General features: G+C 39.9%; 1 protein-coding gene across 1 annotated transcript in view; it reads right to left on the bottom strand.

The window, feature by feature from the left end:
* The window catches only part of Ell2 (elongation factor for RNA polymerase II 2), a 66,199-nt gene that overhangs the window by 34,030 nt on the left and 5,484 nt on the right, over nucleotides 1-26,685 (bottom strand). The window contains exon 2 of the mRNA XM_059276594.1: nucleotides 13,770-13,817. Coding sequence (XP_059132577.1) covers nucleotides 13,770-13,817 — 48 coding nt within the window. The remainder of the gene's footprint in view (nucleotides 1-13,769; nucleotides 13,818-26,685) is intronic.

The raw sequence follows: 26,685 nt of genomic DNA on the forward strand, positions 1-26,685 counted from the left end.
AAAGAACGGAATTGCCTGAATGTGTGCATACATAGGAATATCCTACCACCTCCTTCTTTTCTCTCCTTCCAGCCATCTTTCATCTTGAAAGTGATGATCAATACCTTAATGTAACTGAACCCACTAACAAGCTGGGCACATATCTTAAATACAATTGACCAAGTTGGTTTCACCAGCTAAAAAGGGCTTCAATATGAGTTCTGCTATGACTCACTTTGCAGCTTCATGGCTAAAATTACTTAGAAGACACCAGGTGGCTAGGAGTAAGTTGGTTAGTAGATGGGTGTTTCCAGGAAAAACTGGGGGTGGGGTAGGGTGGGCAGTTATTGTCAGAGGAAAGATGCAAATAATAGATATTAGAGATACACTACAGAAAAGCTATATGCCCTAAGGAGCATGAGAGAATAAAAATTTATATTTAAAAATGAATGGAAAATTGAACTGAATGCTAAAGGAGCTTTTGAAAGTAAAGTGAGAGAGCCATGGGGGGGGGGGGGGAGAAATCTAAGTAGTATGTTCAAAACGCAGTCATGGCTAGACTAAAGTCTTTGAGAGCAAAAACTCAAACCTCCCAGTGAGTTCAGCAACTCTCAACATTCTTATTTTAGAAATCATTTAAAAAATCTAAATACATCACACAGAATTGATGCTGACATAGAAAAGAACTAAATTATCTTCACATCCCTGAATAATCTCCTACTACAGTACCTGGTTTAGATACCGAGGCCACTGTTATCCTGGCGACACAGCCTCCACCCCTCTCCTCCTCAAACACCCTTGATGTCCCAACTCGAAACATTCACACATGCTGCTTCTCCTCCCCAATTATTTCTTAAATGTGTGTTCTCATCTATCTCCCTTGCTTTGGTTCAAATCCTCTTGTGCCTTTGGCAATGTCTTTCAGCTTCCATTCTGATCCCTTCCCAATCCCATCCTTAAATTATTCAGCTCTTATCCCCTAAATAACTCAATTTTTAAATTAAAACTGCTCTCACATGTCAGTCTGAACACATCAGTCCATATACTACTGATTTTTTTCATCCAGCTCCCTCCTATCCAAGAGTGGTAGATCAGAGCTGCTTTATAGACACACACAGTTCTCTTCCACTAAACCAGCTCAACTGGACCTCACTCTCATTGTGTCCTTTGTCCCGGAGGCAGCACCATGTCACCAGAAAGCACTGGGCTATGTTCCTACTTCTTGTTTACCTTGTGGTAACATTTTTTTTTTTTTTTTTTTACTAATGACTCAGTGCAGGTCCTTTTCTCCTTGAGGGAGCCTTGCCTTCCATGGCGAGGTGGGCTTAGTTTCTCCTTTTGTAGATCCCCACAGTCTCCTCACCCTTTACTGATGTCTTCGCTAACTTGAACACTGAGTACTGACTTATGTCTTTCTCTCTCACCAGACTGAGTTGTTTAGAATCAAGGGCCACGGTCTTATTAACTTTTATTTATGTTTGGGACACTGTAGATGCCTCATAAATACTTGCAGGATTTATCTGAAAAATAAAAATTAAAAAAAAAACATGCCAGTGATTTAAAAAAAAAATCACAAATGAATTTGAAATAGCTCACTTAAGGGTCTTTGGAAAACCAGGATGCCCCAGAGAAGACACAGAGGGAGGAGGGTAAAGTTGCCTGCTGTGAGGCACAGATGTCAGGATGAGGAAGTTTCTAACCTCTTGTGCTATGTTTAGCCCAAAAAATCTGGTTGAAGTGGCTGCTTGGGTTTGTGGTACTTAGATTTATATTGCACCCTGTCTTTTTATTAAAAAAAAAAGTGTAGTTCATCTTTACATAAATGCAGAAACTCTTGTCCTCACCAAATTCCGTTTGAAAACACTCCCCAACCTCTTAAAAAAACACTGCATCTTAAAGAACTCTGGGAGAGACTAAAAACTTCTCAAATGAAGCATTCTCCTGGTCAATCATAAAGCAGAAATTTGTCTTTTGAAAAGATGGTTTGTTTCTCTGAAACAAAGCTCAAATCTGAGTTCTACAAGGAAAAAAAATGTTACATGTGATCGACAAGTTCCAAATCCCTGCAGGTCTCCTCTCTTCCTGCTCCCCTGCAGCTCTGAGGAAAGCACACCATGCCAAGAGGAACTGTAGGCAAATGCTGGCAGACCTGGGGTTTGTGCCTGGCAGTCACCAGCAGTGGTGTAAATCTAGTGGAGAGACCGAGACCTGACAGGTGGGAGCTGCCCTCAAGATCAACAGAAAGGCTGGCCTAGGCCCGAGGTTTTGCAAAATGCGTGGTTTTAGTCCAATTCAATCAACATCACCATGAAAACTTGTATGCTCACTAACATAAACAACTCAGGTTTGAGGAAGGATATTTCCAAATTGAAACAGAGGGGTGGCAAGCTCTTAATTCTGTGTTCTACTTTCAATCTCAAGACTTTTCTCTTGGACTTTTTTCTTTTTAAAGCTATCTAGATATTTTTTTTTTAATTAATTTTCAGCGAGCTGTGTGCGTGAGGTGGCACATGTCTTTGACTCCAGCATGCATCCTCCCTGGTTGTGTAATGGAGTTAGTTGGTTGTCCCTACTCTCCTGTCATTATTCTCTCCTTTCTTCCGACTTGACTCCTAGAAGCAGGTCGACCAGCTGGCCTTTTAAATTAAAATAAGTGTAAAAGAATGAGGTCAGTTAGTTGTTTAATTATTATTACTATTTTAATAAATATTTTAAAGGAGGTTGACTACTTGGGCTTCCTTTTTTGTTTTTCACACTTCTTGTATCAAAACACAGTCCTAAAGATGAATGAGCCGCTAGTACTTGAATTTTTATAGACCTTTCTCCAAATACCTGCTCTGAAAATAATTCCTGTGGTAGAATATACATACATAATTCTACAAAATGTATTTCTATTTAATTTTCATAAGTCAAAAATCACATGCTAAACCTACAAAGGAATAAAAACTATTTCTGATTTCACAGCTACTGATACAGAACATCAAGTGCTAAATGAGAGACCGTAGTTTTGATTCCTAAAGAGACAAGGCAGCTTGATGTCATATAGGAGATGTAAAGAGGAGAACTTGTCAAACCTCCAGATAAATTGATTTATGACTGTAAGAACAAAGGGTTAAAAGATGTCTAGGGTTGGTATGGCTGGCCTATTGGGAGAATCATTAAGCCAATGTCTCCACACACAAGAAGAGATGCTGTTAAAGGGCGAATACTTACACATCAACAAAAGAGCAATATTGCATGTGGACAATGCATACGATGAAACATGTAGGTGATTATCCTCTGGACAGTCACATACTTCTAGCAGGGCATAGCAGCACCACTCACCATGCAAGCACTCCAGGACAACAGTGCTGTGTGAAGTAGTAAATCGTTTTTACCTCTTCATCAACAGCCAATAACTCACTGAATTCCTACAGTGTGCAGACATGTGAGGAGGTAAGCTTTGTAAGTTTGTAATGTTCCTTTTACAGGAGACAGCCATCAAAAGGAGAGTGCAGAAAACCAAGCATGTTAAATTATTAGGACTATAAACAATGGTGTGCAGAAATGTCAAAACAGTAAACTATGTAAAAGGGTACGTAAGTACTATAATTATCGCATAGGTAATTATCTCAAAGAGTCGCTTACATTATGAACATAAAGACTATCTCCACTATGTTGGGAGAAACATGCATAATATAAAAAGAAAAGAAAAGAAATCAAATACACTCCTTCTGGCATTATCAGATAGAGACAGGCAAACATCTGGTGATACTTCACGGCATCTAAAAACATTGTGCAGTACTTAGCATATGTCAGATATTATTACACAGGTCACACTGTCAGTTTTTAAAAAAGACATCTTTTATTTGTATTTATATGTATGTGTGTATCTCTGTGTTGTGCCTACAGAAGCTAGAAGAGGATGTTGGATCCCCTAGAGTTATAGGCAGTCAGGAGCCATCTGACATGGGTGCTGGGAACTAAACTCAGGTTCTCTGAAAGAGCAGCATGTACCCTAACCACTGAGTTGTCTCTCCAGCCCACTTGGTAGTTTTTAAACATTATCAAATGATTACTTTGAAAACAAAACAAACAAACAAACATGCATTCAATATTGGCCAGGGGAAACATCTCCTGAGAGCACTTAGAAAAGCTGTGGGAACAGAAAACAGCATCCTTTCTGATCTAGTGTGTTCCACATCTCTGAATCTATCCTAAGGAAACAGAGATGAAAACAAAATGAATGCCCAAGGATGTTCCATATACTGTTATTTTATAAGTAATCAAAGAATAGCTGAATGGGTGATAGTATATTCATACAATAAAATGTTGGGCAGTTATTTCAATGTAACCTTTACTACAGAAAAATGTTCCTAACATATCTTTAAAAGTAGAACATTTAAAAAGTAATCAATAAATACACTACCTATGTAATTTTAAAACTTCATTTATTTAGGTTTTTTGTTTGTTTTGTTTTTTAAGATGAGGTTTCATGCAGCTCTGTCTAGTCCCAAACTCACTATGTAGCTGAGGCTGGTCTTGAACTCCTGATCTTCCTGCTATCAACCCCAAATTCTGGGATTACAGACTACCACAGCTGTATCCAGGTGGCTCTGCAACTTTTAAAAATTGTGTAAGAATGGAAAAAAAAAAACTGGAAGAAATCCAACAGAATTGCTTTTGACTGGTCGAGACATGCTTGTCTCATCTTGTCTATGCTTTACACAGTCCTAAAACGTCCATTCACTTTGTTTCTCAAACAGAAACAATAAAGGATAAATAAAAATGAATTAGATTCTAGGCTATCACTATGAAACTTACTGTTCATGACTCATTCAGCTTAAATAGTTTGAAAGCTGCATTAAAAAAAAAGTGTCTTCAACTGTAAAATGTTTCTCCAACATCAACCTTGGACTTGTAAGTTCTTCAAGTTCCCCAAGGAAGACACAGAACACTACCTTCCCCGAAAAACAAGAAACAAAACTGCAAGTATCCCTAGAACTGTTTTTCTTTATAGCCAAATACAGAACTTTCAGACAGCTGTGGCAAGACAAGTCAGTACTTGCTCACTGTCCAATGGAAACGGGACCTCCCTTCCTAATCTTTGAAGACAGACTTTAGTGAATTACCAACACTTGATTGAGAAAACCAAAAGCATCCACCTGAGCTGTACAAAAGTGCTCAGTATTGGTTAGTCGAGTATTACTATGTTCATAATGTGGCTATGATTTCTGTTTCTATTCTGATATATCCTCAACACAACACAGGACTATCAGCTTTTGAAATATTTCAGATTGCTCTTCTTCTAGGGGGGCTGAACTGTTAGCCTACTGGCCCAGACCCAATTTAACTTTTAATCACTTTCTACTGAATTGAGTTTTGTTAGCCTAATTCTGCTAGCACATCATCTCTACAAATCCAACCAACTGCTGCAGTTTATTCCCTAATCTGTCTTTTCCAGACTGAATACCCCACCCCTCAGCAGCCTTCACAATACCACTGCCCTGAAGCCTTAACTCAGAAGGCACACACCTCTCCTCCCATACCTTTGATAATGCTAGCAACTTCGCCTGGGGTGAGAGCAGAAAGGAGGCTTTCTCCACTGATAGATGACATGGCAGCTCTATCGAGTAGCTGAGTAGCACAATAGTCAGCTGTGTCCGACTACAGATAAGTTCTCAAGACCTGCCTTCTCCATCCTCCTTCTCAGCTTCTTTTTTTTTTTTAAACCTTTAATATTCAGCCTTTTACCTGTATTTTCTGACATCTTAGAAAATTTCTTTTGTGTTTGTTTATGTACATTTAGAAAATACACTTAACAAATTGCCTTTTCGAGACGTCTATTGAAATACGTTCTAGATTTCTTTTACATTTTACCCATGAAGACAAGTAATTATATTTAAAATTAGTAATAGCAAGGGCAAACTTTAATTTACATATTTAATTCTATAAATAAAAGTTGTCTTTACAAAGCTTGACACCTGTCCCAGCATCATGGCAGCAACCGGGTGTCCTCCTCTGAGGCTCTGCTGCCTTTCCCTCCCAAAGGCGAGCAGTACTGGAGCTTCTGCAGTTACCACAGTGTTTGCTTTTTAATAATTTTATCATATGAAAACCACACCATATACCTTTTGCCTGAATGGCTACTCAAGACTATACTCATTTGATAAAATGACATTACCCTATGTGGTCTTCTGCTCACCTGACAATTTCACCGCCATGTTGCAGAGCTATAATGATGTGCATAGCTGTTGTGTTTTCTACCACGGAGTTAGGACACAGCCCTCTCTAATCTGTTGCTGTTCTTAGTAGCAATGCTCATTTAAGTATTCATAAGTAAAGGAGTATTCTCCATAGCTGAAAAACAGTCTGTAAGTGCAGTTTCACTTCAGAATCTTCTCTATAAAGCTGCCTCCTCCTTTTACTAGAAAAAAACTACTTTGAAGTTGCTTTTTGAAAACGCTTTTGGTACAAATTTCTGGTGCTGATGGCAACGAGACAGCTCCATTTTGACAAAAGAAGACTGGTAGAGCTATGGAAGAGCTAACTGAAACAGCTCCTACACAGCATGACCCAAACAATCACCCTCTTGTTTCATCCACTTCAATCTTGAGTAAGGTATCTCCATCCAACCAAATACTCAAGCAATACACGCAGAGCTATTCTTGACTTTCCCATTTCAACTTCCCCATTCACCTCTTCTCTCATCACCCAAACAAAGCCTGGTAATCTTGTCAGGCAGCTACTGGCAAAGCATGTTCAAATGCAATCTGACCACAGGACTCTTAGACTAAAACTTGGATGATGGTCTCCTGCAGTGTTTGAAAGACACTGGTTGTAGCCTACTGGGAGATAACGACTGTAGTTCAGTGGACTGTGATTGGGATTCTTTCCACTTTTATTTATTTAGGTGTGTACTGTGTGTATGCCTGATGCCTGCAGAAGTACAAATTTTAGTTTTTAATGGGAAATAACTAACAAAAACCCCAAACCTATCAATGACAAATTTGATCATAAACAATGTATTACATGTCAGCTAGGAGTAAGAGCTAGCATCTGAAGGTCCCGATTGCCTTTGTCACCTGCACTGTCGACCCTGGTGCCTGGATGTTGCTGAGTGAAGACTGGAATTAGCAATTTATAGTATCTGTGACCCTTCCAATCAGTCAAAAGTTTCAGTCACTTCTCAAAGTGAAGAGTAGAGTGGGGTGAGCACTCCTCTCCACACTCAGCTTTGGGGACCTATCTTACTGTACCCCTTATTGGGGTCTCTGCAAAGTTATAGTCAGAAACTACTGTCAGACAGTTCCCTGAGGCCCTGCAAACAGATAGCCATCTTCCCACTTTCCGCCATTCTCAACTCCTGAGAGGCAAGGGCTCGGCTCTGTTCTCTGTGTCTCAGAGCCTGCAATGATACCCACTAAAGCCGTGAAGATACTGAAGTTAGCTCATTGCCTCTGCTCATTTAGAAAGCCCAGAGGCTAGTCCTTATCCAGAAAGAAAAGAAGGGCAGACATGAGTGACAATATAAACTTAGAGAAGCTGGTTAATTTACAGTAGCTTCAGAGTATGATTTCATTCGTTGGAGATAATGAGTGTCTGCGGGCAGCTCATATCCTTAGCTAAATGAGATTAAAAAAAATATTTGTGTGCATATAAAAGTTAAATAATTAACTAGCACCTTAGACTAATTAAGATGCAAAGAATTGTAATTCAATATAAATATTAAAATGAATGTCTCTATTAACCACTATAACATTCAAAATGTTAAAACAAAATATCATTATAGGAGAATATAACTTTAACAGTCTTTTAGTATTAGTCACATTCAGAGAAAAGAGTATCAACCCCTAATCAGCCACTTTTGAGCAGACAGACTAGACACAATTGTTGGCAAAACTAGTGGGCTAGCCAAACCAGAAACAGCAGGGGAAAGAAGCCAGAGGAAGGCATATCATCTAAGAGGAAAGGCAGTGCTGGGGATTTATTTTTGTCTTTGCTGCTTGTTCCAAGCTGATAGTTATCGTTGCTTTCCAGGTACCAAGTCGGGAAGGGAAGGGCAGTCTGCGGGAAGCATATTCAGGGTGGGTTGAAATTGCCTACTAATTTCAAATGCTGTATAATTTAGTCTTTTAGATCCAATCTTCTCCCCAGTCCCTACAAAGTAAAATAAATAATTAGCAAAGTATTTCTGAATGATATGCTAAATTCAGAGCTTAAACAAAAAAATTTAAAGCAAAATCTAAACTCTGTGCTTTGGAGTTAATGACTCTACTGCAAGAATTTATAGCACTATTCAAGCTGTTAAAGCTACCAGTTAAATGGATTCAGGAGGTCACACTATGCCTTTTTGGAAGGCATACATTTAGAACTTGTTTGGCTGGCTTGTTCTGTCTTGAAAAAGCGATGTGTGACTGTGTTTCATTCTGTATACAAAATACATAGTATATAGAATTTTTTTATTTTTATTTTCAACAGCCTTAAGATAGTTTCTAAAAATTGTATATGCAAAACTACTATTAGTTATAGCCTTTGGAATTGCTCAGTCTGAAAGTAAGCAACTAAAAAGGCCTTTTAGCAATCTCATGATAAATACTGAGTTAATATGGGTTCCACAATCTTTTTTTTTTTTTTTTTTTCCCGGTTTTTCGAGACAGGGTTTCTCTGTGTAGTTTTGCGCCTTTCCTGGAACTCACTTGGTAGCACAGGCTAGCCTCTAACTCACAGAGATCCGCCTGGCTCTGCCTCCCGAGTGCTGGGATTAAAGGCGTGCGCCACCACCGCCCGGCGGGTTCCACAATCTTTTACAGTGACAATGTTAACACTATTTCTCATTTTCTTGGGGCAATCACTCTCTGGGCATTAGTCCTTGGGGACACAAGCAAATCAATTGCAAGGGCACCACTTGCCAGCAAATGTGGCCATTATTTGCTATTGAAAATCTTGCTATTTCAGATTTTACCCCAATTATCACATTTCTCACATCTATTTGTGTGTGTAAAATGTTGTGTGCGTACACAGTTCTTAATTAGGCATTTAGAATTTTATACATTTATTGCCAAAGTAGAACTTTCCTTTTTCTTTTTTTGTTTTTTTGAGACAGGGTTTCTCTGTGTAGTTTTAGTGTCTGTCCTGGATCTCGCACTGTAGACCATGCTGGCCTCGAACTCACAGAGATTTCGAGGCTGCCTAGCTCTGCCTCCTGAGTGTTGGGATTAAAGGCATGCGCCACTGCCACCTGGCTCCTTTTTCTTTTTAAATACAATACCATGCTGACCCTGAACTCTAAATTTTCCTGCCTCAGCATCCCAAATGCTGGCATTACAGGTATACAGCATCATGCATAGCTAATATATACCATTTTGAAGTCACAAAAACTTTTGATTAAAATGTTGATTCACAGCAGTCAGAAATACACACAAAGCCTTGTTATTGATAGTCCCTACAGAACAGTTCTATAGAAGTGCTGTGTGAGGGTTCTAGCTAAATTCTTTATTATTAATTCTTTCCGAAATGTTAGTCTGCCATGTATTTGTCAGCTAGAAATTCTGTAAGAGTGAAGACCATGTCTTGTCTAGTTCTTTCATAGTAATGCAAAGCTTGGGCATGCTAGCACATGCCTGTAATCTTAGTGTTTGGGAAGCCAAAACAAAGGATCTCAAGGTCCATGCGAGCCTAGGAAATATGGGGAGAGCTCACAAAATAAAAGTGTCAGTTGAGCAGGTAACTGAATGCCTATAATTCCAGCACCGGCAGGGAGAGGTCAGAGCTTTGACTCTTTCAAGTTTAAGGTCAGTCTGGCCCACACTGAAAGTTCCAGGCTAGCCTGAGCAACACAGACAGGCCACATCTGAGAAAGCCAAACCCAAACAAACAAACCAACAAAACTAAAAAATACCATAAAACCAAGAAGCAAGCAGAGTAATTAATAACTTACCCTATTAACTATGTCAACTAGGTCCTAGTTTGTGAAATAACTGTTAGTTGTCAATTTTATCAACAGCTGACTTCATTAAACTCTGAGCTGAGTGAACTTCCCAGATATACTCTTTTGGAACTCTCCAAAACAGTGGGAAGAGTGGTCCCGTCCGTCTGTGTCATGTCCCATCCCCGTCCCATCACCACCACCCCCTCCCCCGGGGCAGTATAGCTGGCCTCTACCAACTGTGTGCTCTTAGAAACACCTAGTCCCCACAAACCTATACAGATTGGTTTTTTCAAACTTCACTGGAATAGACATCCTTGGAAAGTCACCTGCCTCACTTTCACTGTTTAACAGGAAGAAAGAACAGTGCTATTCTTCATAAAGTTTGCTTGACTTTGAAGATGCAGCTTTTGGAAACTGGTATACTGTGTTGTCATTTTCCTCTGAATATTCTAACTTAAAGATCTCAAGTAACCCTGAAGTTAGAAGATAACCGGCTGACCCACACTCGAGAATAAAGAAGGATGTTTTTAGTTGACATACTCAGTTTCTAGCATTCATGAGGTCAGCAATCAGAACCAACTGCTTCCCTACAGAAAACACCTTCAGTGAGCATCCAGTTTCCTATGTGCCCTTTTCTATTATGGGAAAAGGCTGAGATGACTCTGAAAGACATAGTTTTCATTTTCTGCTAAGAAAACTCCTGCCCAGCTATAGAGGTGAAACTCAAATAATCAATGACTCTCAGAATTCCACTCTTACAGTATACTGCCATACTTTCATGTTTCAGTCTGTATTTATGTAGAAGTTAACATCAACCTAACAGAACATGTTCAAACGGAAAAGCAAATAGGCTTAAAAGCTAATCTGCCAAGCCCTAAATTCTGACCTATAGACATTACCCAAGTGGGGTAAAATCCTATAATTAGCAATGAGGAATAGCATAACCATGCAAACTTAGCATGAATCTCATCAGGCAAACAGGAAATATCTGTAACATAATATGTTCACTTTTAAAAGGATACTTAACAATGCTTCAGTTACACTTCAAATTTGCTTACATATGGCACTATCATGGCGTTAAGGTACATTTCCAATTACATTTGATATAAAAAGACAATATCTCTCACTAAGGAACAGTATCTTTTGGGGGAATTCTAAATTTAAACCTTCCAATTTTAAACGCTAAACATTTTCCAAACAGGAAAACTCTGTAAGCATACTTCTGAAGGGTTTTTAAAGCAATCAGCACAGGCAATGTTAACTTATCATGGCTCTAAAGAAAAACAGAGGAGCACTGTATAGAAGACCCTCACAGTTATGGCTCTGCGTATTCCCTGTAGGCTGTGCCAACCCACTCTCTCCCCTGTAATGAGTCTTTGTTTTTACTAAGTCCCAACGGGCTAGGGAGAGCTCTGCAAAGGGAAGGGGGAAGGGCAGATGGAATGCAGCTGCAGGCTCTAAAACAATGCTGAGTCCATAATTTTGTTCCCAGGAGAATAATAAAAGGGCCAGGGCATTGATGAGATAGACAGAGAGCAAGCAAGGTAGAGCCAAGCATTCCACTCTTTCAGTCTACAGTGTATCCAAGCCTCCTTTACTACACAAAGAATTCCAATTTATTTGGGCTCAAAGCTTACCTGTTAATCTGTCATTTTATAACTAAATTACCTTTGGTGGCAAACTATATTCGGGCAAGAGATACAGTGGTACAAAGCAAAGGTAAGTACTGGGGAGAGGGCTGGACACATGGGCTCAAGGATAGCTGTGCAGAGAGGCAAGGTATTCAGAAAAGAAAGCCCAATGTCTCAACTGTGAGTTGCTTTGTTGTACCCAGGACCTAGGCAAGTAAGGAGTAGACTGCAGAAACCCATGCCTCTGTGGAGACTGCATGTCAGAATCAGAATCAGAGTTTGGTAACCCCAAGTATTTATTCCCTATCATTTGGCCATGGAGTCTAACTTGGTGCCTCCTAAGAAAATGTCCTTTATTTGCAGTTTCTTAGCCTGAGATCTTAACCAAGTTAAAGAGAAAATTAGGAGATGTGGCAGTTCCAGAACAGCAGTGGACCTGCTAGCTCTGAGAAGCACAGCTCAGACCTTACGTTTCTTGCCTGATGTGTTGCTCCCCCGTTTCCTGAGAGCCCAGAGCTCTCCAGGACTCTAGGACTCAGGCCTGCCGTTGGAGCTTTCCTCCAAATATTACTGATGCCATTAAAATGTGCAGAAAAGTCCAGAAGCCTTAAAAACAGCAACTGAATCCCTCAAGTATAGAATCAGCATGCAGTAAGTAATCACCACCTAGAAGGCTATACAACAGATTCAGAAGAATGCTTGTTTCAATAGGATCCTATCCATGAACACTTAGTTACTAAGAGGAAAAAAAGGACTTCATTGTAAAGCTGACATCCACACAAACATCTCCTTCAAGTTAGCATTACACAAAAGAATCAGAAATACTGGACTCTTAGTCCACTGAATGATATAATTAATCGGGCTCCAAAGATTTTCAAATTCTAATGTTTGGAAAGACTCCATTTATTCATACAGGCACATTTTCATATTCCTGATGTTACAAAACATCACAATTAAGTAGACTTACAGTGATCAAGCTCATGACCCTCCTCCTTGAGCTAGTCTTTTCTCTAGAAGCCCTAAAGTCCACTTATAGGTAATCCAAATGGCCATGCTATAGCTAGCATATAGGAATAAAAATACTTATTAATTCAAGCAAGGAAGCAAACTAAACATTTATTTAGTTTGTTAATGTTAAATATCAATAGCAATAATTAAAAAATAATACTAGGACTGAAGAGATGGCTTGCTGCTTCTGAAGAGAACCCAGGTTCCATTCCAGGCACTTACTTACATGGTATCTCACAACCATCCATAACTCCAGCCACCCTCTTCTCACCTCCAAGTGCACCAAGCATGCATGTGATGCACATATATACACACAAGTAAAAAATTTATACACGTAAAATAAAAGTAATAAATCTAAAAAAAAAGCAACACCAATGCTATACCTATTAAAAACACAAAATTCACAGGTCCACTTAATTAAAAGTTATATATTATGCTAATTGGCTTTGGTACATACCACCTCCAAGTTACTACACCCTGGGTGTAGAATAAAACAGACATACAAAACTGCCTTATTAGCAAAGCTCATTCTCTACTTATACATTTAATTCCCTACCGTGTAAAATTAAGAGATTAAGCACACAGCTACGTTTTATTAATATGAACAACTGTAGTGTGGGAGTCCAGCTCCAACCTGCTCCCGCCTATTGAAGGGTTCTTAGGTGGAGGAGAGAGTGAGGAAATATCAGATTGAATAAGAGACCTAGATGGCGAGAGGAAAGACAGAAACACAGGATAGCTTTGGGAGAGCCTGGGTCAATTCCACCAGCCCAGAACTTTATTCAAAAGGGCTTTTTATAACAATGCCAAGGGGCGAGGCAAAGGACCTCCCCCTTGCTAGGTACAGCCAAGTATAGACCCTACCAAACACGTGGTACCCAGGCCCATGGTCCAATCATTCTCTTATGTAGTCCTGCTGGGTAAAGCAAGCTCAGATCTCACTAGGAAACCTCTGTGGGCTCCCACACTGTAGTACTAACTTGCATGAAATTCTTTGTTTAGTTGTAGTAAATACAATATATTTCCATAAAATCGTGATATTTAATTCTCAATGAAAAGGTTCAAATGCAAGAAACTCTGTAACTGGCCCTGAATTGTTTTCTACCACGACAGAACTCATTTAGTCATGAAGCTCACAAAATGTGTGATTGATTATATTGACAGTAAAAGTGAAAGCAAAATTTTAAAGCTTTATGGAAATACGACAATTAGATTGTTTTTCCTAAATTGATAGTACTCACCCCTTGGAGTCCCTGGAACTGAATTGAAGGTCGAAAAGGAATTAAATTCTATAAAAAAAGAAAGTAAACTTTAGTTACTATGACACAGAACTAAATAATTAAACCTCAAATCTATGTGTTTTCTTCATCTCACAATATGAAAGAAATCCGTTTTATTACATGCTGACTTCAGCATGTAATCACATTAAGAAGTTTTGATGAGCTGCTTACATTTCTACAGTTATACAACCAAAAAGTAGATTTTGGCAGTATAGCAATCATGATTGCAAACTGATTGACATGATTTGCAAGAAAAAAAATACTATTCAATCTTTCATAAAAAAATTCTTAGTTTCCCATTTTTAATAGGAGAGGGAAAAGGGAAAGGATAATTGGAGGAACTTTGAAAAGAACACAACAGAACGTCATAACATAGACACAACATAACAACATAAATGTAAAATTTTAAATATCCAGGAATCACCTGTAGTTCTCCATCCCTCTCTCCATTTTGTCAGAAACTAGTTTTTACTTAAGAGTCAAAAAGGCTGCCAATTCGCTCACAGAATCCTTACTAGGAGAGTATAATTTCTTGAGAACTGCTTTGGCAATTTTAAAAAAAATTTTATTAATTTATTTATTTTGGTAACTAACATTTTATCACAGAGTTGTACATTTGGAGGAACAGCTGTATTGGCAAATACTCGCCACCATTTCCAGGGATCCCCAGTCTATGTTCCAAGGGAAGGCTTTCCAAATTATTAAGAGAGTCACAGGGAAATTATAGACTTGAATATTATTAACAGGAACACATCAGCTTGTTAAGTACCTTTCATTCCCTGATATTTAAACCCAATGAACAAAAATAAAAAGTGCTGTCTGTCTCATTTCTGCCTGAAATAAAAGAGAAGCATCTATGTGTCCCTTCGCCCCACCCCTCCCACCTCTGCATCCCCACTCAGCAACACAGCACACACCACTCTGTTATTTCCCAAAGCCTTTGCAGATTGGAGTTTATCAGGCTTTTAACAAAGTAAAGAGGGTAGAAAGAATGGGTTTTCTGTAATGATGGGAATATCAGAATATAAAATAAAGTGGTGTTATTATTTATAAAAATGGATAATGCCCTAGGGAAACATTAAACTAGAATGGTATTTCAGTTCTACCCCATAAGGTGATATTTAATTTCAGACTTAGAGAAAGAATCATAAAGCTTCCAGGTGACAAATTTACTTCTTGGTGTAGGAAAAGTAAGGTTCTTTAAAAAAAGAAAGATTAGCCGGGCGGTGGTGGCACACGCCTTTAATCCCAGCACTCGGGAGGCAGAGCCAGGCGGATCTCTGTGAGTTCGAGGCCAGCCTGGACTACCAAGTGAGTCCCAGGAAAGGCGCAAAGCTACACAGAGAAACCCTGTCTCGAAAAACCAAAAAAAATAAAAAATAAAAAAAAAAAAATAAAAAAAGAAAGATTAAAAGATAATTGTTGATTTGGAAAAAAAAGTCAATGATGACTTATTCTAATTCACAGGCTCTCATGAAAACAGAAAAGTATGGACTACTTTTCTTTCATGGGATAATCTCACCCCAAACTATCTTCCATGGCTAAACTTAACTTCCTGAAGTAAATAAACCATGAGCGCAGAGCCTGTGGAGCCCCTCTGTGTGGAATTGGGGTGGCCCTCCACAGTTTTCCCGTCGTCACTCCCGCCTTCTGGACTCCCCTAGTTACAGCACTCAACATTCCCTTGGAGGCGGATCAGGGTCGGCTTGCACTCCTGACTCACTTGCTGCAGCTGAAATTCTCCATCAAGTTCATCAACTGCTCTGTGCCATTTAAATGCAAACTACTTTCAAATTGCTGACTTCTCCACTGCATATTCCCTCTTCTTGTGCTAAGAGATACCAGCCCTTATTTCAAAAGCTAGAACCTGCCATTTCCTCATTCTAGATCAGCCCCACCCTGCAGGCCTGCGACACTTGTACTATGACAACTGGATCTCTTTTCCATTCCTCAGCTGTCTTCCAGAAGATGGCTGCTTATTACTGCCTACAGGACAGTCATTAGAGACCCAGTGGCAGCAAGCGTTCACTACTGACAAGCACTAACATAACTCTGTGACCAATCTGGCAACCCTCCTACTTTTCTGGCAATGGCATCTTGGCTCTCGAGGCTCACAACCCCAGAATTAACTTACAAGTTCTTCTCACTTTCCCACATCATATTCTGTTAGTCAATTACCTGCAATCAGAATCCCAGAGTTCCAAATACAGAAGACCCAGAAATCACAGTTGATGTCCTCCATTCCTGGTCCTGTGTTCCATTAATAACTCAGCTGGTAACAGAACCTAGGACTTAGTGTCTTACTTCATCCTACTTTTCTATCCACACACATCTGCTGTGGGAGATAGGAGAGCACAGGGGCCTAACTGCCTAACTCTCCATGCCAGAGTTCACGTTTTTGGAGGGGAAACCTGAGAATGACCAAGCACTAGGTTTTAAGTTTACTAGGCAACAGAGTCAGAATTCTAAGGAAGGAAGTAGAGCGTATGACTTAGAACAGATACTAGAAAAGCCAAAGGGACTATGGGAAAGGTAGATCTTGAGTAGCTGATTAGAAAAACATGCTCAAGGGAAAGTGTTTTTTTTTTTTTTTTTTAAGGAAAAAAAGCAATGGCCACTCTGGGCAGTTGGTAGGTCTTCAGCACAGAACAGAAGGAAGGACAGAAACCAGAGACGTGACTCCTGCCTGTGCTCTCCTGTCCTTGATATGTCTTTATGTTTAGTTCCTGTCTGCCACAGAGTAGGTAAAACAACCTAAATTTCAGACTTCAAGGTCTCTGCTCAAAAAATGTATCACCCTGTTGAATAACCTTATTCCAACCCCTCCTTACTCCCTCTCTGATGCCGCCTGAGCCTGTCTTCAAGGAGATAACAATTAAAGCCTAGCACTTTCCTGAGTAAGAAAGTGATCTGAAAAAAAGGAAGGAAGAAAGGAAGTTGTTGACAGAAGTATTTTTTTTTGTTTTTTTAAGGAAGGCAGCTTTTAAAACATGGGAAGGGAGATGGATTAGGGTAGGGGAAGGCTGGGAAAATGGCTTTGAAAACAGCTCCAAGGGGATGCTTTAGAATACTCTGGAAGGGATGATAAATGACTCAGTTAGTATGACTTGCATTTGAAGCCAACAGGAACTGGTGAACCCGAAGACATTCCCAAGGTGGAATTACAAGGTGTGTTGATAGTTGGAGTATCAGTCACCAGAGAAAAATGATATAAGGTGGCTCCACTCCAGTCAGTCTGCCCCAGAATTCCTCAAATTCAACTTTTAGTCTCTGTTGGAGGTTCATGGCCCATTTCAGGCATTTATTACCTGGCAACCAAATAAAGGCCTTCCTCTGTACCTCTAACTAGATGGCTAGCCAGCCCTGTTAGCACTCTCAGAACATGTCCCATAGCCTCACTGTCTGCTAAAGCAAAGTGAATTTTACAGACATACACATACTTATTAACATGACCATTCCAAACTAGGCTTGCTATTAGGAATTGAAGTTCTAAAAGTAAATGCTGCTTGGCTGGGTGGTGGTGGCACAGGTCTTTAATCCCTGCAGAGGCAGACAGATCTCCTAGAGTTCGAGGCCAGCCTAGTCTACAAAGGGAGTTCCAGGACAACCAGAGCTACTACACACAGAGAAACCCCGTCACATAAAACAAAAAACAAACAAAAAAATCTAAACAAAAACAAAAAAGGTACTCTAAGCAGATATTTCAAACATATTAGTTTTTTGTCCCAGTGGGATTTTTTTGTTTGCTTGTTTGGTTTTTTGCCTAGTTACTGTTAAAAGAGCTATGTTCAGGGCTGGGGAGATGGCTCAGTGGGTAAAGTGTTTACTGTGCACACATGTGGGCCTGAATTCAGATACCCAACACCCACAAAAAAGCCAGGCACGGTTGTACATGCCTGTAACCCCAGCACTGGAGACAGAGATAGCTGATCTCAGGGCCTGACTGGCTAGCCTGATGAACTGCAACCTTGAGCTCCAGGTTTGGCAAGCACTTCTGCCTCCAAATAAATAAATAAAATAGAAAAGCGACTAAGGAAGACATTTGATGTCAAACTCTGGTTTTCTTACATGCCTGCATGGGAGAGTTGTGTGGGTGTCTGCACACACACACACACACACACACACACACACACACACACACACACGAAAAGGAGTAATGCTCAAATCATTGCATATTTAAAATAAAATATAAAGCCAGGTGGTGGTGGTGGTGGTGGTGCAGCCACATGCCTTTAATCACAGCCCTTAGGAGGCAGAGGCAGGTGGATCTCCAAGTTTGAGGCCAGCCTGGTCTACACAGCAAGTTCCAGGACAGCCAGATCTATACAGAGAACACTGTCTTAAAATAATAATCAAATAAATAAAATATAAAGTGTAAGTCAATTTCAAAAGATAATTCTAGGTGGCCCAATATGATACAGCATGCTTTACAATAATGCTTAATTCACTAAACACATTCCTGTTAAGTTTCAAACCCAGGACAAAGGGCCCAGGTGCCTATTTAACATATCAAAGCAGACTCTGGTTGCCATGTTCTCCCAGCATCCGTCAGACTCTGCCTGTTAACAGGGCCCTCCGAGCTAACATGCCCCTGCCCCACTGCTCCTACCCTGAACTACTCTCTAGCCCAGGGCTGGGCTGTCCTTCCTCATATAACACAAACATTTTGGTTGCCCTTTCTTGTATCTTTGGGCGTCCAGGCTGCTGCACCTGGTTCCTCTCCCCCTCTCCCTATATGGCTCAGGGTCATGTCCACTCTGGACTCTCTCAGATGTCCCTGCCTCTAGCTATGCTCTCCCATATATCCCTTCCACCACACCTAGTTGCAGTCACGTTCGTTTCCTTTTCCTTTTTACTTCTTTTTTCATTCAGTTCCCATTTAGGAATGGGTTTTGATGGAGCTTCATTCTTTGCTCTTTAGCTTTAATTAAATATTTGCAGCATGTGGCTCTTTTAAAAAATCAAGTAACTCTAGGGCAGTGATTCTCAACTTTCCTAATGCTGTGACCCTTTAATACAGTTTCCTCATGTTGTTGTGATCCCCCCAACCATAAATTTTAGTTGCTACTTCGTAAGTGTAATTTTGCTGTTATGAATTGTAATGTAAATATTTTTGTAGACAGAGGTGTGCAAAGGAGTTGAGACCCACACGTTGAAAACCACTGCTCTAGGGTTTAACTGAGCATCATCTGAGCGATAAGCAAGATAGCGATTTGATGTCTACATCCAGCCAAGAAGCACAAGGGCAGATTGGAAACAGCAAGGAAAATGACTTTTGATGTTACTAGTGGAAAGAGTCTCTTAATCTCTTAGTAGTTTCACTGAATTTATCCCTTAATCTAAGCCTGTACACAACTTACAAAAGAGACTCTTAAATACAGAACAGAAATAGACCCTGGCTTCTTAAAACCTGGGTCATGATCTCTTATACGGGGTTGTGTAATTGGATGCAGGGGAGGGGTGCAAAAATCTTCAATAGTAAAAGGTTTCTGATCATTCAATGATAAAAATTATTTTCATTTATGAAAATCAAACTCACTGTGTTGGAATACATGACTGCATGGCAGCTTTGGCTCTGAACACATGACAGATACATTTATGCATTGTGCATGCTGTCACTTTACACAATGTCAATGGATACTACTTGAAATATCTCAGCTCATATTCAAAAGTGCTGTATGCCAGGAACTGTAGTGCTTTTTTGGTGTATATACTACAGCAAAAAAAGTTTTCTGCTCTTACTGAAATGGAAACGTTTAGTTACAGAAAGCAAAGACTCTTGACTTGGGATTAGGTCAGGATTTCCAACAATTTCTAAAATGGCTGTAACATACTGCTATCATTTTATACTATGTGCTCTTAGCACTGACAATTTTAAACTAAAAATACTGACCAACTCTGAAAAACTTTGAAGATGTTTACATCCTGCAGTATCAAAGATTCTGTTAAAATTTTAATTCTTTGTGTAAAAACAAGCATCCAACCATACATTAATAAATACAAATGATTTTGTTTTAATAAATTTAATTATATGTACACAAAAGAACTGTCTTAAAACAAGTTTAGCCGGGCGGTGGTGGCGCACGCCTTTAATCCCAGCACTCGGGAGGCAGAGCCAGGCGGATCTCTGTGAGTTCGAGGCCAGCCTGGGCTACCAAGTGAGTTCCAGGAAAGGCGCAAAGCTACACAGAGAAACCTTGTCTCGAAAAACCAAAAAAAAAAAAAAACAAGTTTAATTTATCATCAATGTTCAATTTATATATCTAATTTAATATTTATAAACTAGGGGCATGTAAAAAGGTTTTTGGACAAAAAGGGGTCATGAGTGAAGAAGGTTTAAGAAACGCTGGTGTAGACAACACTGAAACACTAGAAGTCCGGTAACTCTTCCTGTTACCATTTCAAGCTGAAGCTACAACAAGATTTATGACCAAAGACATGTATGTCCATATAGTTCCAAGTACTCAAAAATACATCAGAGCCATAAAAGAACTCTATCATTTACTACAAAAATTATACTAAGTGACAATAGTCTTTCTGTGTAACTCTGGGTTCTGACATGACCTGCAGGGGACAGACAGAAGCAAAGCTCAGGTTTCTTGGGAGCTGAATAAAAAAGTCACACACACCCTTCTTTGCCTCAAATCCTCAAGAGATGATAGAGTCACTAAGCTTCACAAATCCAGTCTACTGTTCTGTCTAGTGAGTCAATCCAACCTCAGATGGGAAGGAAGAAAAACCCTCTTTTTACAGATTTGGGAGAACCAAGATTACACAATATTTTAAGTAGTAATTTCTTTAGCTATTATAGCTAAATTACAAAAAAAAAAGAGTGAAATAACTAAAACTCAAGTAAGAAGAGGACAACGGCCACCTCCCCCCCAAATCTACATAATGCAGTCCTTGTTTTGAAATAGAGCTTTTGAAAAACTGTATTTAATGCAGGCCAAATTTAAAAAATACATTGTCTTAAATCTTAGGATTTGAAACAGCTCTTAAGTGAACATGGGAGAGAAGAGTCTAACCTAAAAAACTAGCCAAAAAGTTACTGTGACCCAGACTTCTCCAACACTTGAAGCATAATCCCATCATTTCCCCCTAGGAACCGAATGTTGGCTTTATAACTGTATAATAAGCTTAATGCCAAATATAACTTGTAAATAAAGGCAAATAGAGCCTGTCCCCAGGAATCATGATTGTTGGAATAGAAGTAGTGAAATAGAACAAGGTTAAAATATCTGTAGCAGCTAAGTCACAAAGGGAGCCATTATAGGAGCTGACACCGGGACAGTTTGTGATCATATTCTATGTTTTTAAAGACCACTCTGGAGGGGAGGTCTAACAGACCATGGGGAGAATAGTGGAAACCCAGAAGCCAGCTGCTAGTCCAGGGATATGGTCCTGAAGAGCGATGATGGGGTTAGCACTGGAACGGTGATAATGGCTTGGGTCAGATTCCAGATATTTTAAGACTGACAGAACTTGATAGATCAAACATACCAAAAGAAGAGACAAATCAAGGGCTATGAGTTAAGTTCTAGACAACTGGAAAATGTGGTCATTAACTGAAACAGGGCTCATTCAGGTGGCACCAGATCAAAAAGTGAAATCAAGTCAGAAGGAAGATGGTGAGTGGTAAAATCACTAAAATCAATTACATGAATGATCGAACTGTCAAGCAGCAGAAGAGCTGTATTTGATTACAAATTTTAAGTGCCTATTAAATGTTGATGATTAAAATGCCTAAAAGCTGAATAGAGCATTGTTTTTTGGGTTTTTTCTTTGTTATTGTTTGTTTGCTTTTGAAGAGAGATTCTCACAATGTAGCCCTGGCAGTCCCGGTACTATGTTGTAGACCAGGCTGACCTCAAACTCAGAGATCCACCTGCCTCTGCCTCCTGAGTGCTGGAGTTAAAGGCGTGTAACACCGTTCATGGCCAACAAAGTTTTTTTGTTGTTGTTTTGTTGTTATAGTTAGTTTTGAGCTAGGCAACTTGCAATGTAGACAAGGTTGGAGTCAAGTTTGTGTTGATCCTTTTGCCTCTCTTCTTGTGTGCTGGGATTATAGCCATATACCACCACATCTACCTTAAAAATGTGTGATCTGGAGATTTGCAATTTATTAGTATATAGCTGCTATTTAAATCCTCAGACCTAGATGGACTCACCTTAGTGAGAGTGAATAGGCAGGAGAGCTGGGACCTGCAAAGACATGCAGGGACGATCTAAGCAGAGAATGGACAGCAGAAAAAAGAGAAGAGAGGGAGGAAAATCCTACGAATGTTTTTAATATAGAGATATGGTCAGCTGGACAGAGAGCCTATCTTCCCAGACTGCCTTGATTGTGGGAAGATAGGGATGGAGATGTTTGGAAATAGGACACCTGGCCAGGTACACTTTCAAGGGTGTGGTAAAGACAGTAGGCTCAGCAGATGACAAGTGAAGACACCACTCATCTCCATACTTTCTCCCTTTTCATAGTTTCCCTTTAACACAGGAGAGAGAGAGAGAGAGAGAGAGAGAGAGAGAGAGAGAGAGAGAGAGAGAGAGAGTGTGTGTGTGTGTGTGTGTGTGTGTGTGTGTGTGTTTCCACATGTTTACTTACTTCTATACATGATAACCACTTTAGTGATGGCAAGGGCTATCCATGTCCTACTTAGTTTCATATCTTCAGTAACTCATTCTATGTCTAGATAGGTCAGAAGATGAATAAAAATGTTTGCAGAATAAAAAAAAATCTGTATTTGGTAGTTGTACCTGTTGTTCCTCTCTCTTAATCTTTCATTACAGGAAAAAAAATACAACTGCATTTTTATGACATGGGTACCTCTCCCGATCCCTTCAGGCAGCATGGTTTCTCACAAGGAACCAGAAGCAATGATACTGTTACCTAAAGATACACACAGGCTACTGAGATGGCCCATTGAGTAAAGGTACTTGCCACCAAGTCTGACAACCTAGATTTGATCCCTAGCACCCTTATGGTGGAAGGAGAGAACTGACTCACACAATGTCCCCTGATCTCTGCAAGTGTGCCCTGCCCACTCATATGCACACATAAATACACAGGCAAACATACAATAAATAAATAGATATAATAAAAACTTTAAAGATACACTAACAGTTAGGTACCCAGTTAAGAATATTAAAATATCTAGGCCAGTAGTTCTCAACCTGTGGGTTGATATCCCTTTGGGGTCACCTAAGACCATCAGAAAACACAGATATTTACATTATGATTCATAACAGTAGCAAAGTTACAGTTATATAGCAGCAATGAAATAATTTTATGGTTGGGGGGGGGTCACCACAACATGAGAAATTATATTAAAGGGTCACATCATTAGGAAGGTTGAAAACCCCTGCTCAAGGCAAATCTTATAAGAAAAAGTTCAAGTGTGGTGTTACACCCTTCAATAAGCTTGCTATTGACCAATAGTCCCCAAGCCAAGGTTACCTCCATTAATCAAGAACACTGAATCTGTTCATCACAGTGTTTAATGCTCAGAGACAAGCAATTAAGGAATCAACACATATTCTCTCACGTCTCCTCTCCTCTCCCCTCCACTCCCCTCTCCCCTCTCTTTTCCCTGTGTGTAAGTGTTTCCATGGGGTACAGCTCAATGGTACAGTAAGTAAGTACTTAATTCTACTCCCAGAGCCAAAACCAAAAGAACCCACCAAAACAGTGACAGGTAATCTGGAAGTAGTGCTGGCATATTCAGGGCCTTCAGCCTTCAGAAATTAGGGTATTTAAGAATGACACTTAAAATGTTAACCCAGGTATGTTATACAGAATTACTTAACTTCAGTAGTCACTAATGACAGAAACAACGGAAGTTCTGAATTTCATGCTAAAGTCAAATTTGATTTTCATATTATCTATGTCCTATGATAGCCATATTAAGGGCAATTTATAGAGGTTATTGAATAAAAGAAGTCTATAAAATACAAGCAAAAGTGTAAGAACTCTATTCAAATCAATTTTTTTTTCTAACTTCAATTTTCCTTAAAACATCAACAACATCCATAATTTCCATCCTATAAAGGAACAGGCATGGTATATTAAACAAACCTATCTGCCTCAGACTCATATTTTCTCTCTCTCTCCTCTCTCTCTCTCTCTCTCTCTCTCTCTCTCTCTCTCTCCCCCCCCCCCCCCCTCTCCTCCAGGGTCTCTAATTCCTGTAGCCCTGCCTGTCCTGGAACTCACTTGGTAGCCCAGGCTGGCCTCAAACTCACAGAGATCCTCCTGGCTCTGCCTCCCGAGTGCTGGGATTAAAGGCGTGCGCCACCACCGCCCGGCTTTTTTTGGTTTTTCAAGACAGGGTTTCTCTGTGTAGTTTTGGTGCCTGTCCTGGATCTCGCTCTGTAGACTAGGCTGGCCTTGAACTCACAAAGATCCACCTGGCTCTGCCATCCGAGTCCTGGAATTAAAGGCGGGTGCCACGGCCGCCCAGCTCTCATTTTTATTTTTAAATATAGACTATCTAATCAACCGATGTCTTTTGATTACCAGACAAGATGGAATGTATTTTCACCAAAAATGATACTTATTGCCTTAGCTCCCCTACTTCCCACCCACTTCCATCTCAAGCTCCTAACTGTTTTTGACTTTCCTTTTTTTTTTTTTAAAGACTAAGGTACCCTGATTATTATCAATGCCAAGAAATCCCAACATGCTCTTCCTCCTTTAAAATCTTGTTAAGGTTTAGTGACTCTGTTCATCTCTAATAAACACCAACAGACCTAGCATAGACTGCACAATCATCTCTGGCTTGGACCACCACACTCCTTCCTAACTCATCTCCTTCCAGATTCACATTATAGTCCTGAACACCAAACCCAGCATGTTAAAGCAGCACTCAGGGCACCTTAAATTTCCACTCAGTCTCCCCACAGTAATGAAGAACAAAGTCCAAACTACTCAGTAAGATAATCAGCCTGCTCCAACCTGCTGGTGTGCCCTTAAACCCAGCTGTTTTTTCCTCCCTCACTCGGGCTTAAGAGAAACAGGTTCTTTCTGGCAATTAGCAGAAACTGCCCCAGGTTTTCTACCACTGTTCTTTACTTACCTATGACACTTGGTATGATGGAGATGTGGTCCCCCAGACCAGTTTCTAGTCACCACAAATCTTAATGCTCAAGTCCTTAATACCCAAGGCTTATTTCTAAACTAATAATACAAAAGACTGAAGGAAGCAAGGAAGTCCATGCTAGCCTAATGATGTAATTACTCTGAAACCAGTAGCCAAATGTCCGCAGAACAGAGGTCAATGCAAGGTGCTGATCTGACTCATGAGTTTTTAAGTAGCATGTAGATTAATACGATCTTCCCATGTCTTCTGTTACACAGCAATTTGAGAGAGGTTTGGACTATGACAGCAAAGTACTAGTAGAAACTCTTAAACCAGTGCTTTCTGAAGTTTTAACTTATTCACAAGACCCCGAACACCACAGCAGGAATTACAGATGGTAGAAATTTAGGCAAGATGAAAGGACAGTTTTTTAAAAGATGAAAAACCATTAATAAAACAAAGACAGAGAAAGGAGTTCTATCTGGTGAACCTGACCTGAATTATGCCATGTCTTTTAGCTTTAATCTGGCAGTAGAAACACAACCATTATATTATACTATCTTCCAGACTGGCTTTTCTATATTTCTGCTTAGGTCGTAAGAAATGTTCTATACAGCTGTGTGGTGTGGTGTGTAAGGGAGTCAAATGTGGGGCTCTATTATATGCTTTTTCCCCCCTTTATTGTAAAAGCAGAAATGCCCATCATATCATATTTTAGAGCTATCTTCTCAAACATTCCACATTTATCCCCAAATGGCTGGATGATGGTGCCAGCTCCAGAGCATCCTTATGGCAAAAAAAAGGTTCACTGCAAATTACTAAAAATGACCCAGCACTGACTTCATCTGGCCCTATCACCAACTGTCTGTCAAGTGCTACAGCATAGCCTCTGTAGTCTTCCCTGTGAAAGGAGCAAACGGAAAGGCTGAACCTAAGGACTGTCCTTGGTAAGCCTCCCTGGAAGCCATTCCAAGAATGCTATACTTCTTTTAAATTCTTTTCTTGAACATGTTCCAAGCCTTCACATATGATCCTTTTCTCTCTTCCCAATCTGGGTGCCAAGGTCCCCTGGCTATCTTTTTAGGCAATCTGGCTATTATTTTTCTTCAGGAAGGAGCACTCTCCTTTGCACTGAGAACTGAGCATTTGGATAAACTTTTCAAGTAATACAGAATTGGGGCATGAAGTTATCTTTCCTTGCTTAAAAAATAACAGCATGTGAAGCTCAAGGGCTGACTGAAAATGGGTCTAGAAGTAGGAACATTTGAATTAAATGAAATCTAGCTACACTTTTGAAGCCAAATAAATGGAATCTACAGCAAACCTCACGGTATTACTCAGTAACACCCGACAACACTGGCACTGCTGTGGCACAAGTCTAGACCCCAAGGTGGCAGCTGGATTTACACAGCAGACTGCTGAAAAGTAATAGACATAATTATTTGAGAGCAAAAAGGAAGCATCACGGGATGATTATTTTCTGTGTCTTTAAAAAAATGATTTATTTCTTTTTTTTTTTGTGCACATTGGTGTTTTGTTTGCAGGCATATCTATGTGATGCTGTCCAATCCCCTAACAACTGGAGTCACACAGCTATGAGCTGTCATGTGGGTGCTGGGAATGGAACCTGGGTCCTCTGGAAGAGCAGCCAGTGCTTTTAACTGCTGAGCCATATCTCCAGCCTCCTATTTTCTGCGTCTTAACCCACAGTGAATCAATTGCTGAAAAATTTATCTGGAACAAAGCCTCAGGGTGGAAGCTTGTCCTACCACCTGCTGAAGCAAGGGCTAAAGAAAAAA

This window comes from Peromyscus eremicus, chromosome 11 (assembly GCF_949786415.1).
Source record: "Peromyscus eremicus chromosome 11, PerEre_H2_v1, whole genome shotgun sequence".
NCBI classification, from domain to species: domain Eukaryota; kingdom Metazoa; phylum Chordata; class Mammalia; order Rodentia; family Cricetidae; genus Peromyscus; species Peromyscus eremicus.